Raw genomic sequence first — 15,266 nt, forward strand, 5'->3', positions numbered from 1 at the left:
TGCTGCAACAAACTGGGCGGAGTGGGGTCATGGGTCGTGTCAGGAGGCTCTGCATATTAGGAGGTGTTGGTACGCAAGGGTATTTTCCTGCTCGAGAACCACCTAGCTGGGTTCCTGAATGCCAGAGCGGATGAACTTGGCAGGCAGCTTCTGGCAGATTGAGTTGTTTACATCCTGTGGTGGCACAGGGCATCTTCCAACAGTGAGGAGAACCCTGGCTAGAATTTACTCCACTGCAGAGAATGCACAGTGTTGAAATGTTTGCACATTAGACTTTCAGCTAAAACACTTGTTAGGAGGAAGCATTCTGGCTGAAATGGAAAACACTGAACTCCTATACACCTTGACACCCCTGCCATACATGTTCCCTCCCAAACCATTTCTGATGCTGTGATTGAACCTTAACGTAGTATTGATGTTTCTCATGTGTATACCCTTCAAACCGATGCTTAGCTGTTCACTGCGCCTGCCGATACTAAAGACCGTCTTCCTCATGACTGAACTTCAGCCATTTTCAGTGCAACTGGCCTGCACCACCTTTTTCATGGACAAGTTGGTGCTGGGGACTTGGGTGGCCTTCTTACTAAAAGTTGTGACTTCCTTCCACATTGGGCAACCCATTGTAGGGCCTATAGCACTGTACGTTCAGGGTGTAGGGAGTGTAATGTCAAAAGGAGTAGTGAGAACTATTAGGACTGGTGTCAGATTGGTGCACACAGAGGTACAAGACTGGAATGTGGTACCATGAGTTGCACAAAATGGAGCAAGGCGGAATGAACATAGTGGTGTATGACCAGGGTTTACCACAGGGCACGAAACCTGGCAGTTCTTTTCCGAAATGCAGAGCATATTGTAATGTAGATCACTTTGGCCATCATTTATAGTTTGGCTGCTTACTTGTGTGTTTTTTAAAACCTTTCTTTACATGTTAGCCGCTCATGCAATCTTTCCAATTCTGTATGAACCGAAAACTGTAGATTTTGGTAGTTAATGGGGCGGTCTCAAAGTAATATTTAAAACGGGTATGCCACAATTTTATTTCTTTGCAGTACTGTACTAGAAGTGCCACTGCGAACTGCGCATACCAATACCGCTGATTGAATCAATGTCTCCAGCGAAGATGAGAAGTTATTACTAATTGGTATATTAAATTAACCCACTTTGAGCGGGTGGTAGGCTGAGCCAGCCATGCTGGGACTCCAACTCTTGACCTGCCGGTCTTCGTTCTTTTTAAATACGAAGTTCAATGCGTTGAACTATCTTTTCAGTGCGACAGATCAAATGTTTACCGTATTTTCATTATAGCTGGAGCAAAATGTTATTCTGTGAAACCATACATATAACATGTTTTCGTTCAGCAACTTTTCCTTTATTAACAGCCATCTGGAAGTGGGTGTTCGATAAACGCGGTCTGTGAGCAACATGAGACATGCCAGCTTCCATAAGTAGGCGGGAAGGGGAAAATATGTGTAGAACCTACGGTGTAATGTTTGCATTTCTCCATTTTCCTTAAATTTTCTTCAAATTTCCATCAAATGCAAAGTGTAATGGCTCAAGGGGACTCGTGGTCTTAGGATAGCAGCCTGGGCAGTGCAGGCAATAAAAGACAGACACAGTGCAATACATTTGAGACTGGACCACAAACTGTCCACGTCTCTTTGGTGTATAGCCTTCCAGTTATGCCCGACCGTTGGGTTGCTAGAACTCAGTCTTTCAGTGTCTGGCTGGGACCTCTGGCTTGGGTTGCAGCATGGACTCCGCAACTATTTCCATCACTGGTGTTTTGGGTGGAAGTATGCTGGAGGTTGCTGAGGACATGTTTGAAATCCCTTGCTGGGGGTGCTTCAGTGGGCGTCGTAACCCCCAGTCCTTCCTGTTCTGCCATTTCATGAATCACCCAGGTGCCCTTTTCACTTTCTTGGATCCTCCGGTCATGCGACATCTACCTGGCCTCGCCCTTACTTTTTTTTATAACAAAGTTTTATTGGATTTTCGTGCCTGGGCGGTAAATTCCGTTCCGCTCGCGGAATTTCGCGTTCCGCGGAGAACGCGAAATTGCTCAAAAGTCTGCTTTCCGCGATTTCGCGAAATTTTTGCTTGTTCGCGTTCTCAAAATGCGTGTTCGCGAGATATTTCTCCCCGAGCACGCAAACAGCAATTGTGAACAAGAAAAAAGCATCGCGAACAAGCAATTCGAATTTCTGCGTGTTCGCGGAGATTTTTTACCGTTTCGCGGAGATTTGCGTGACGCAATTACGCAAATTCCGCCCACCCCTACCATATAGGTCAAATGACTAAAAGGCCATACATTTGAATGCTCCGTAGCCAACGTCCTCCACACAGTGGTATACAATCTAAAGCTGACAGAAATTAGTGTCCAAGCTAGGATAATGTTCTTCCCTCTCCAGTGCAACTTGAATACCTTCAAAATAGGTTCTCGCTATCTGAATCCTTGGGGCCATATCTTTTCATATTTCTAGGGTACTCCACTGGCTTTGCAGACCAATTTCTCAATTGCTGCTCACTGGATAGAAGGGGCCTGGGCCGATACCGCATCAGAGGGGTCCCGGGCATTCCCCATGGTCCACATTCGGTGGAGGTACTTGAAATGTATTTGGCGAAAGTGCATGAAGATTGTCAGCTGTCTGGGCACCATCTTAGCCTCCAACCACTACTTCCAATCGAGGGCTCCCGCATCCCCTTCCCACCTTACACTCAGGCTGGTCAGGTGTGTTGGTAACCAGCAATTTATAAAGCCGCGAAATGCCTCCCTGTCCCAAGGCATCTGTTAATTTGCACTCTAATGGACTGTACTCGGGGAGCTAGTGTAGCTGCTCCTTGTAACCTCCAGGCAATTCTGAAATTGGAGGTAGCTGTAGAATGGTACGTGTGCAGGTGGAACTTGGACCCCAACTCCTGGAAGGATTTCACATGCCAGTCACCCCAAACATCCCCCAGTGTGGAGATTTGAAGAAGGTCCCAATAGCGCAATCCCTGCGTCTCAATCAACCATGTCCCCTGCCACAGAGGTGTCGCCCTGGTGACTGTGCCGAACCACCTCATATGACGGAGGGCTTCATACCTACAGGGGATGGGGACTCTCATAACAGGGGAAGGAGCGAGGAGATTTATTATACAGCAACGTGAGAACGTCATAAGAGTGAAGCAAGTCTAATTCTAGTCTATAAGCTACCCTGTGCACCCTGACCCAGTCATAGATAATGATTAGTTGGGATGCCCAATAATACAACTGTGCGTTCAGCCAGCCCATCCCGCCTCATATGGAGAAAAATTGTATTTTGTAAAGGAGACTCTGAGAATCTTCCTTGCCTCAAGAAAGCCTTCTTAATTCATGACACATTCCAAGTCACTGTCTCTACTGCCATTTACTGCAGTGACTGTCCACAACCAACTTTCATATGGCACGTGGAATGTCCACCCTGTATGTCATGTCTTGTATGAGGACATGGTCCCCTGGCTTTGTTAGACATCATGGCTCTCCATTATTGTCTAGGCTTGTCGTTGGTCATTCTCAGCCTGTCTTGAGTAGTATCATGTTCAAAAACTAGTGTTTACCATGATGGGCTCAGTGTATGGTAGCCGGGCGAGAGCATTTTATAGTACAGTGGCAAGTGTTCCTATACGAAGCCAGAATTCGGTGTGAGCTTGCCTCCGGTTTTGACCATTCATTAATGGAGATACGCATGACCTTATTGAGGGTACGCTTGAAACTTTTGACATCAGCTTGCTTGTGGCCACTGTAGCGTGTTTTCCTGAGACTGACCCCATGGTGCTTGAGAAAGTCCTTGAATTCTCCCTCTTGGAAAGTGGGTTCATTGTCAGTCCATATTTCCTCCGGGATACCATACATTGCGAAGATATTCTACTGCATAAGTCCCACTTTTCTGAAATCTGTTGACTCTGTGGTTTCCACCAGTAGATATAGAATACCTGTTGACCATGACCAAGGTTAGACGTCCATCAGGGAAACTGTTCAAATCTAAGCTGACCTTTGTCAATGATACTTCACAGGGTTTCAAGGTGGCAATGGCTGCAGGCACACTGGTTCCATTTGTCTGCTGGCAATTTTTCACAACATTGTCGACCATGGTGTTGATGCCTGGCAACCATACCATATTGTCTCCGTAAGACGTGCCTTGGTCTTTGCGGCTCCTTGGTGCCATTTTAGCCTTCTCGCCATACCCAGCCGTGAGGTTGAGCGAGGGTCAGCAGGGTGGATCACTACACAAAGCTAGGACTAAATGTTCCCTTTTATTTCCCTCACGTATTACTCCGATCCAGATAGTATACATTTCCAGGAAGTATACATGCGTGCGTGAGTGGTTACTGTAAAAGGAAGAGGTCCATATTGGGTGTTAACTATGAAAGGTTGAGCTGCTGCCTGGCAACTCAAAGGAGGAGAAGGGGAACGTGAAGGATGGACGACTGCGATGGCAGAAGTGGATAATGTGAGGTTAGAGAGCCACCACGATCCATGGTCAACAGATACTCTGCTTTTCAGCTCTGTTTAACTAGGCAGCGGACCTTGGCCCGTGCAGATATCGGAAAGCCCTTAAACATTGTTACTTTGTTTGCTATAAGACGGATGTGAACAGCATGCTTTGTTTTCCCCGTAACTATTTTCATTGCTGGTAGAAGTGCTTGTTACTTGAAGGGTAAATAAATAGGATACCTTGTAAAACTGTTTGCCTTATTTTGTTTTTATGGAGTTTTTTATGCTTGGCTGCTTTCAGTTGGTGTCTTCATCTGCTTGTCCTGTTTTTTCATGTTACAGAACAAATTACAGACCCAGAGTTGCTTTGATGCAGGTTTACTCTGGACAGCCCCCATTCCTTCCAGTGACTCCTATAATTTTGTGGTTGCTCGTCGAAAGCTTGTTTAGTCTGCAGTATCTGGGCCAAACTGTTACTACTGGTAGAACACCAAGCTAAGCATAGCGGGATTGCTCTTTTCTAACAGCACGTGTTTTGTAGTATATGAAATATGTCACCCCACTAAGAGGTTCAATGTTGTTCACGCCATCAAATAAAACTATTTGCAGACTTTCATTCCGTGAATGGAGCTGAAAGTTTTCCAGTTGTGCTTACATGTGTTCTTGGGTCCTGTGTGTCTTGCAAGTTTACACAAGTCATTTGTGTCACAGTTTATCGTTTAAATGAGCTATTTGTTTATAGTGCATTTTTACATCCATAATTTGCATGTAGAGAGAATGTGTTTACACATTTCATTTGAGGTACAGTGTGATTGGATGAACAATGTGTGCAGAGCAGATGGGTTCCAGCTATTTGATTACTGTGTGTATTTAAAGAAGTTATTAATGTGTACAGTGCATGGGTTCACATGAATCCTTTCTGTACAGTCTAGGTGTTTACATGTGTTCAGGTCTTGTATTTGCATGATTGAATTTCCCCTTCCCTCTCATTAACCTAGTCCTCTTCTCCACCCGTTCTGTCCTCTGGCCATACTGCAAGGTAGCGCCAGGTTCCGGTGAGTTGGTAATAGCACCCATCGAACTAGGATTTTCAGCCCTCATAATTTTGATCCAATTTTCTCCCACATCTGTGGATATTGTTTTCAAGTAATTCTGGTACTGCACTGTCGCATTGGGGTCACCATGTGATGTATATTCTGTCTGCTTGTATCATGATGGTAGGTTGTGCATTTTATTAAAGAATAGCCAAACTAAGCAGTTCTCTTTTTTTTGTTTGTCCTTCAGTACTGGACGAAGCAAACAAGAATGTCACTATCTGCATTCCCAGCTTCACTCAAGGACTAAGCCAAGAAGGGAATCTGGTTTCTGCTTTGGGCACCACTATCCTGTTTGGCTGCATTTTATATTCTTGGTAAACTACAACTTATGTTTCTTTAGTTTGATGTTAATTGCAGTGGGGAAATGTTGATGTAGAGTGTAAGCACTAATGAAATCTTTACTTTTAAACATGATTTACAGTGACTCCGCTTATGTACACTTTCATTACTCTTATCTGGTAGTGGCCAGAACTGGAAGGATTCAGCGTGAGTGTTCTGTATTCTTGCCTCTTTTAATTAAGTGATCACACTTCCTCGTGGTAAATGGGTGACCACCATGTTTATGCCACAAGGGATCAGGGGAAGTAATGGGTAAACATTTTTACGTTATAATGCATACATCACTTGCTCTTTTGTTGAGCAGGTCTTTTTGACAGTTATTCATAAGAGGAAGATGTTTCATGGAACTGTGGCCCTTTGAACTTGCTAGTGCCCCTTAATAATGTTGCTCTCTATCAGGTGGGGCGTAGATCCCATTCCCGTTCACTGTGCTAGGCAAATGCCGATAACGTAAACCAAAAGGGCAACCCACATGCATCCGCCACCCTTCCCACCACCGCATGGCACATTCATTCTGGTGCTCATGAATCTCCATTTTCTGAGAAAGAAAATAAACTCCTTGCTGGGCTGAACCCCACACCTCCTTCAATAATTATACTTCCCAAACTTCACATGCTGCCTCAGGCTTAGATCAAGCACCGGCAATTTTGAGCGATAGTGTGATAGACGGGGGAGACTGTTGGCAGATATGGGGACATTTCTGGGCAATGCACACTTTTTCTGTATCGGCCTGAGATCCGGAAAGTAGCATCTCGGAATGATTTCTTCTCGTTTGCTGTCAAATTAGAACCAAACTATGGTTTATGCTGGGGGCTGCGCGTAAACTATAAGATGAAAGGCTAGCGGGAACAAACAACTCATACTTTCATACTGAAGAACGAGGCTGAGTGCACAAAGCAAAACGATTGGGAGTGGTCGGAGTGAAGACTGGAGAATGAAGAAATCGAGCAGGAGAAGACAAAATGACTTCCCCCCCCCCCCCCCCCCCCCCCCCTAGAGGAACAACACTCACCTAAAACAATAATCTAGAACTAGGGATTAGACAGTATGCAATTTGATAGACCTATGCATTGTCTAGAAGGCCCCCAAAACTACCTCAGTCTTAAAAATTAAGATTGATCTGATTAAAACCTGGTATTATGAAATCGTTAAAGAAAAAAGTGACAAATGGTCAGAAAATGCAGCCACATTTCTATAGTCTAATATGTCTAAAGAATATCAGACTGAAGATTGGGAAGGATTAGGCAATGGTGGCAAGAGGTATTCCAGAACATTCCGGCAACTTGAGCTACTGTACAAGCAACTAGTCACATTGTATTGAAGTCAGAATTGATGGCAGTATCTGAATACTGAATGAGACCATATTCTGCAGATTTCAGAACACATTAAACCTGCACTGGATTTGGGCTGAAAATACAACCATGTAAGCAAAAATACAATCAGAAGAGAAACCGCAGAATGGTTCTTGGAGGAAAGCTCCTATTGAGCTAGTCCAAGGAGAGGAGCTGTCGGAGCGTACGTAAAGCAAGTATGAAATTACAGCTGAATATTTTGATCATGGTTCTTTACAGCAACTCTTTTTGGAATAAGAGTGCAACAGGATGATGAATGAGACTCAACGGCACATGTAGTATGGGTATAACCGTTTCAAATCAGCACATGCTTTGTGACGTTCCAATAGGGTCGAAACACCACACGTTTGGACCACTTCCTAGTTTCGGAGACTGGTTTTCATGTACTCAGTTTTGGCATACCCTCTGGGAGAAAAGGACACATTTCTTAGCAGTCAGGTTACTATTGCTATCATAGGAACCAACACCATAACACAAGCGTGCCTGTCCCAGTCTTAGGACGAGAGAAAACGTCTCCAAAAAAAATGAGTTGTGTTACATCAACGTTTACACTGTACCGTGTGTGCCCAAAGTGGAGATTCCAAACAACAGTGTAACCGGTAGCAGCACCCCGCGATATTATCACATGCAGCCCCACTAAAATCCACACAGCGTCTCCCATAAGATTGGCCACCACATTACCCTTACCCAACCCTTGCCGTTCACTTGCCTGAGGTCATGGCTCTGTTGAAGAGCCGCGGCACTCACGTCCAAGCCGCCTTTCCTGTGGGACTCTGCCTCTGCTTACTCATGTGTAGCTGCAGATTACTCCTCGACGCACTGCTCGCTCCCACCAAGGGCCTCCGCTCCCATTTATCGCTTGGTTCTGTAAAAATCCTTCTGCTCTCAGCTTTCCTTTAGGACTTCCTGCCTCAGTTCACCAGCGGCTACTCTTTCCCCACGCCACGTTCACTGGTCTGACGATAGCCCCCGCTGTGCGGGGGCCTGAGCACCAGGGGCCCTTTCTGGCACTATGCAGGGGTGTGTCTGAGTGCTGCTGACTGGGTCTGGAGTGTGGGGGTGGCCCTCCGTGCACTTTGCAATGGGGCCACCTGCAAGTTTCGCTACGCCACTGGCCACGCTCTGTGTCCAGGTATCCTTTCTACACTGTTCTCCTCTAGGCCTATGCCACCATTGACTTAGTCTCCGCCCCGTTAACGGGGTTAGGCTGCTGCCTCCTGCAGAACCACTAGAACGTTGACCTGATGATTGCTGGTGCCCCTGGGGTCCTGGTGAGCTCGTAGCTCAGTCGGGTGCCCGGTAGATATGGAAGACCCGTCACAAAGAGGCCTGCGGAGCAGGACATTTCCCCATGCAAACATGAGTGCCAGCTAGCAGCACATTTAATTAACTTTTACACATCTTCATGAAGTGTAGTAGAATAGATCTCAAAACCTTCCTAAACAATAGGTAATTTATTTTCTGCTCTATGCTGAGGACTCTGGACAAAGAAATCAACAATCTGAAATGTAAGTTGATAATACGAGGCCACAAAATGTGGCCCCTGAAACAAAATAAGTGTTCTGGTATAAGTGGCATCTGTTCAGCTACTTTAGATTGCAGTGTCCTCCTCTCATACTGAACTTGCCAGTCTTTTTTACCACAACAAGGGCAGAAGGAAATGGAAAATAAAAAATCTGAAGAAACGAATTTTGCAGTACACTCAAAGCAACTCTTTCAAGCTCATGTCATAGGTGTTTTAACGTACGCAGCACAAATCTGGAAACTACTGCACAGAGCCAACAAACTTAGGTTTGATAGCAGAAATGACTCTATGAAAAAGTGTAAATGTCCTATAACCTTCGGAGATCATCTTGATCTATTGTAGAAGCAGTAATGAATCTCAGAATCGAGGCTGGCAGCATCGCCACATTGAACAACTTGAAATGCAAACCAGCATGAGAGATCTCCAAAGAAAGAATAATAAAAAAAAAACACCACTAGGATAAAAGAAGACTATTAGAAAGATTTCCTCCACGGAAGCGGTGAACCAATTACCCTAAGTTAGCAACTTTCAAAGTCAGGCTAACAACTGCTATTCAGTGTTGCTCAACTAAACATACATCAAAGCAGATTGCAATAAATAACGTAATCCTGAATGCTGTGCTAATGTGCATGTTATGTTAGCAGTATTTGTATATTGCATGTATGTATTGATTAACCTTAACTCATTGTGTTTGTGAATTAGGCAGCTGGTCCTTTAGAAGAAAGGTGACCATTTCCTTTTATCTCCTTACATTACCAAAACAGTGGGAACCTTTCTAAAAAGCCAGGAAAGGCAGAAGCAAGAACAATTAACAGTTCTTGAAGATCAAAATAAGCCCCCCTTCCAAACAAAAGACAGTTAATGCACAAAAGTGCTAAAAGCAAAGGATAGCGATCTCCCTCCTCTTCATGCTCTACAAAGAGCACAAATAAACAACTTGTACCGTTGAGTTCCCCCACTCGTATCTGTGTGAGGCGAGGGGTAGGTTTACACCTGCCTGGAAAAGATTTTAATTCTGAACTCCTTTCTTTCCTCTGTCTAACCTGGTTCCCAAGCTTTCTTTAAACGTCATTTTATTTATAGTTTTTAATGCAATAGTCGAAAGGAAGATCAGAAGTAGTCAACACTGAGCAGTGGGGCAGGTCCTGGATCACTCTGTTTTGAGTAGACAGTGGCAGGAGTGAGCTGTTTAACAGATCCGAGACCTCCTAGATTGGGAACATTCAGGATGATCACTCGACGGTAGGCAGGATCACAAATGCAGCAGGCAGAGTTTCTGTCTGTGCAGCCATAATGTTCTATTTTCTTGAGGAAGAAATACCTGGTTCCAATGCACTTGATTATGGGAGAATTATTGAAAAATCTGAGTTTTATAGTTCAAGATAAATTCACCTTCCTTCTTTAAAGCGCCAAGCTATCTTATGATACGGCTCCTCTTTTCTTGGAATGGCTGATTTGAGCCTCCTCTCTCTGCAGAAATGGAGTTCATCTCTGCAAGGAAAACACAATTGAACTCTTATGAAGCCGATAATTGGAAACAAAAATTCCAGTATTCCCATTGTATTGCTATTGTTTTTTTCAGTTGCGTAGGAATGCAGTCCTCTGCGTTGACAGTTAGGCTGTTGATGTGTCACTATTTTAATGAAAGCCAGTTACAATATTCCAGGAATGTTCGTGTGTTTTTCTTCTCATTAAATATACATAATGACTGAGTTAGAGGCAAACTCAGTGGAAGCAGATGCAGGAACTTCACAAGCAAATTCAAAGAAATTAAATGTGACCATACCTCAGGAGTATACGTAGCCCTAATGCCACCGCATATAAAAGGATGTGATTGTCACAATCAAGCATAACAGAGTTCCAAGGACCAGTGTGGTTTGAAAAAGAAAAGGTTTGTCTACATGATTGTAAATAACCTAGTGTTTGAGACCTATGTTTGAAGGGGACTGAGCAGCAAATAAGTAATGGTATGTAGGGAGTTATGCCTTCTCTGGGACTGCTAGTTGTAAACTGAGTACTTGCTGGCCATATATACACTTCATGGAGGAATACTGTGGCGAAATAGGAATCTGTCTGCAGGAAAGACTTTTAAAAAGTACTGGGGCCCACTGACACTTTGTACAATCAACAACGTTGTACTGTATTATATTATTGAAGTGGAGATGGAGTGTACCAGTCATGCTCTATCTGCACTTCAAAAAAAAAAAAATACATTAACAATTTCAGTAATACTAATTAAGAAAAATAGATGCAAAAAAAATTATGAAAATGTATTATAATAAGGCCTGGGCGTAGTTCGCGGAGTTTTGCTACGCGGAACTCCACGAAGTTACACAAAAACTCAGCGAAGTTCCGCAAGTCGCGGAGTGCAGTGCGAACTGCGGTTTGTGCTGGTATTCTTGGCACTCGGGTAGAAATTATACTTACCGTTCACGATCGGAGGCAAAAAAACCTCGCTGGACATCGTGTCGCGGAGATTTCTGCACTCCGCGAGCTCTGCGTAGTGCAGAAAACTCCGCAAACTCAGCGAACGGAGCGAAGTCCACCGCGCAGGCCTAATTATAATTTACGGTACTGTAACAACGTTCTGGTCGCATAGGACATGGATGCAAAAATTTTAACAATCATAATATGTGTATTTTAAGGAAATCCTAAACTGTCCCAGTTAGCTGTGTGGTTTTATTTAGGGATCTAAAATTATATAACCTCCAGTGAGATGTAGCTTAAAATGTTTGAGTGGAAATCTGGCCCATTTTCATACAGGGCCACCAACCAAGACTGTATTACAGACAATCTCATTAACAGTGTTTCTATGTTTCTTAGGCAGTTGGGGAGAGGGAGTTGTAGTAATCGTGAAGTGTTTGCATTTATGTGGTTTCATTTGAAAATGCTTTGAAATCTTGCAGAAGTAGTGTAGCAAAAGTGAAATCCCCTGTTTTTTAGATGAACAAAGTCAAGATGTCTGTTTCAGCTAAGCCGTGCGTTTTTTCACTTTTAGAAGTTTGTCACTACATATGATGCAAGGTACAGTCTGTTCTTTAAATCCCCCTGGTGTAGGTCACAATTCTCATGGGAGGAGTGACTGTTAGTGGCCTCCTGTCCACTTCCCTCTGCGCTTGCTTAGTGGACCTAAACTGGAATGGTCTTCATGTTGGCTGAACCGCTTTGTTTAAGGTGTTCAATATTTTTTAAGCAAATAAAAATGAAATAAGAATATGGCCTATTTGTGTCAAAATATGTAATTTGTTTCACTATTGTTTTTGTAGCTTGACCTCCACAACACGTGCAAGTTCTGAGGCTTTGAAGGGAAACTCCCCCTCACTTGAAACAGAGGTATGTGGATATTTCTCATCCGACAGGTTTTGGCTTGTGTGATTAGCCTATGCTTTGAAATTGAATATCCTTACAGTAAGACCCACCCTTACCTACTCCAAGACTCATGGGTGCATTATAGGCAAGAACATCTCACACCAGAATATGAAGATGCAATCTTGATCCAGCTGTTGTCTGTTCACTGCTGATGCCAGCACTTTAAGGATTGCTAAAATTAACAACTCGCTGGTTAACCTCAGTATTCCAAAACACCATGAAGAGTTTGAAGAGTGTGGAATATCATACTGTTCAAAACCCCAAAGAATATAAACCTAGTTCTGATGATGATATAGCCACAAATTAACAGAAGGAATGGCAAACAGTGTTTTGACAAACTTCATTGGAATGAATGATTCTGTGTAAAATGAAACACCTGTGCAACTCATCCAACTTGTATTTTTCTCTTATCTCCCCTTTCACCTCTTGTCAAAACATATACTACCACCCAAGTAATTTTAATACTTAGTGAGGCGAGACACTCACTCACACTTTTTTTTTTTTTTTCTTTTTGGATCTGTTTATTAAGTTTCTCTCATAACATAATCACTATGTATAAGCGCCTCTGGAGGTGAACCCGTGCTTCATAATAGTGTAAATGAGCAGATATATAATGACATATCGGTTTAGGGCTGAAGGTTATGGGTAAGGTTCCCTGTTTTCCATTTTTACAGATAAATGCAGACCGAAAACTATGTGTTTTCTCTCTGCATTTATTTTTGAAAGTGGATAAATACAGAAAATTGTTCTTTTAAGTGACTCTCCGTGCTGTCTTTCATGAATTGTAGCCCAGCAGCTGAGCAGATAGACAGCATGGGAAATTTAAAAACGGGATGAAATTTCTTTAATTAATGGCATATGTCAAAATACATTTGTGTTGTATTGCTAATATTTAGTGGATGTATTGTTACTTAATATTTGGCAGCTTAAATAGCTAAATCACGGCAGACCTCAAAGAATGAGTGTCTCTCTATCAGTCAAATACATAAGGAAATGTTCAGTTTTACAACATGATTTATGAACAAAACATAAAATAAATATGGATAAATACAGATAAAATGGCCCAAAAATAATTATGGATAAATGGAGACAGAAATAAAAAAAAAAATATATATCATAAAACCGGGAGCCCTAGTTATGAGGCACGGGCTATCCCCTTCGGGATTTCAATGGCTACATCTGATTGAGGTATTCAGACAATTTCCGTAGAAAATTTCGTTCCTGAATCCGATTGTATCAGAATGGCATCAAACAGATTCAACGTATATCAACCTATGTAACAAGTAGCAACAGCTTAGAGGAAGGGAAGGGAAGTGTGTCCCAACAGCAAATAGCCTCAGTCCGCTTCTAGCAACCTACGATCACATTAAAGCAGCAATCAATATGGCATATATCACATAGTATTTAACACGTAGCTCAACATCAGGTGGTGTGCAAATGTTCCTCCACAGGTGTGGGAGGTGAGTCGATGTACACCAGCAACTCTGTAGTATCCTGAAAAGAGGTTTGGAGGCATTGCAGTTAGAGGAGCTGGGATACCTGCGGAGGTCCAAGTTATCCTTCCTGTGTAGAGCCACTCCCTCTGCCCCAGCCCAAATTATGATGGAGCGCGAGGAGAACTCCACCGACGGCAGCTCTTAGGACTCCCACCGTCTGGTAACAAGACGTTTAGCTACCAATAATATTAAATCTAGAAAAGGTGTGGTCTCACTGTGTTTTTTATCCCTAGGGTAAAAGACTACCAGGCAGTTCTCCCAGGTGCAAGTTAGTGGTTGTCTTTTGCACATGGAAAGATGATGCGTTACACCGTGCCAATATTACTGTAGTGAGGAGCATGACCATAGCAATTGATTTTATCAGGTGTCTGGTACGCCCTGTGTATAATGTAAAACTCTATGAGCCTGAATCTATGATTACGAGGAATTAAAAGTGGGGTCTGCCAAAAGCACTCCATTTTTTGATAGCGCAAGGTCGAGCCAAATCTGTCTTCCAGCGTTGACACAATGATGTTAACGGAGCAACAGTATGCATGCGGAGCAAGTCCGCAAACCAGCTGGTGAGGTGACCCCCTGTACCCATGACATGAAAGTATTGGATTGTGAGATGTAATTGGGGGATCTTGTGAGCTATACCCCCAGTCGCGGTGCACTGTGCAACCCAAGAATTATACTAAAGAAGTGTCCCGGGGGACAGTCCCTCATCCCCTATCGACGGCTCATAGGAGAGAAGTGTTCCATATCGATACAAGCCACCAAGCGTATGGAGGCCTACCGCATGCAGGCCATTAGGTGCGCCGTGGAGGTGACTGCACAGCCTCTGGGTGATCCAAGCTGCAGGATGGCAGGGGTATAGGGTGTAGTAACCTTAGTGAGATATAGACTTAGATGGAAACATAGATATGCCACTCGCTGTAATATAGGGCAAGGCCGAGGCACCTTAGTGCATGGGGGAAGCAAGTGGAGGAGGGCTCCAGAGGAGAGACATTTACTCTTGTTCAAAAAGTATATAATTTTTGTGGATATTGTTATGGTCAGTTTCTCCAGGTTCTTTTTAAAATATCCTTTCTCAAAACGATGATATACTGGGATATACTCAGGGCCATAATCCTCACTCATAAGTTTTAGACCTAATGCTAGCTTGCAGAACACTCTTAAAGCAGTTTTTGGGGAAAATTAGGAAATAGTAACTTCATAAATATGTCCAGGCATCATCTTTAAAATATTCACCAAGGGACTCAACACAGGACGTCTAAAGCAAGCTTTAGTTAGGCTTTCTTTAAAATCATTTTCTTACGCTTGTGTTTATCAACTACATCACATTCTATTTGTTGTAAAGGTAATGGTGCAAGCATCTACACAGTAAGTTCAACCTTCTCTCCTATCAAACGCCATTCTGGAGATGTTTGTTTCCCCGATCATTGCATCAATTTGACTCTTCAATATTGGAAAAGAACTGATTTGGTCTGTGTTCAAGTTTCTCCATTAGAAGCCTTTAACACAGTTGACCATACAGAGTTGGCAGCCAGCCCATGAGTGCTTTCAGAAAGAGCTTAATGTTGAGGGTAGAGCTCAGATTTGTTGCATTTTTTCAGTAGTGAGAGACAGGCCAGTTGGGATCACCTAGTTCTAAAC

The 15,266-nt window shown here is 43.3% G+C and overlaps 1 protein-coding gene across 1 annotated transcript in view; it reads left to right on the top strand.

Moving 5' to 3' along the window:
* Positions 1-15,266, top strand: part of SERINC5 (serine incorporator 5) — a 202,134-nt gene that overhangs the window by 171,510 nt on the left and 15,358 nt on the right. Inside the window, exons 8-9 of the mRNA XM_085632223.1 lie at positions 5,738-5,864; positions 12,033-12,099. Of these exons, the coding sequence (XP_085488349.1) occupies positions 5,738-5,864; positions 12,033-12,099 (194 nt within the window). The remainder of the gene's footprint in view (positions 1-5,737; positions 5,865-12,032; positions 12,100-15,266) is intronic.

This window comes from Triturus cristatus, chromosome 2_1 (assembly GCF_964204655.1).
Source record: "Triturus cristatus chromosome 2_1, aTriCri1.1, whole genome shotgun sequence".
Classification (NCBI taxonomy): Eukaryota; Metazoa; Chordata; class Amphibia; order Caudata; family Salamandridae; genus Triturus; species Triturus cristatus.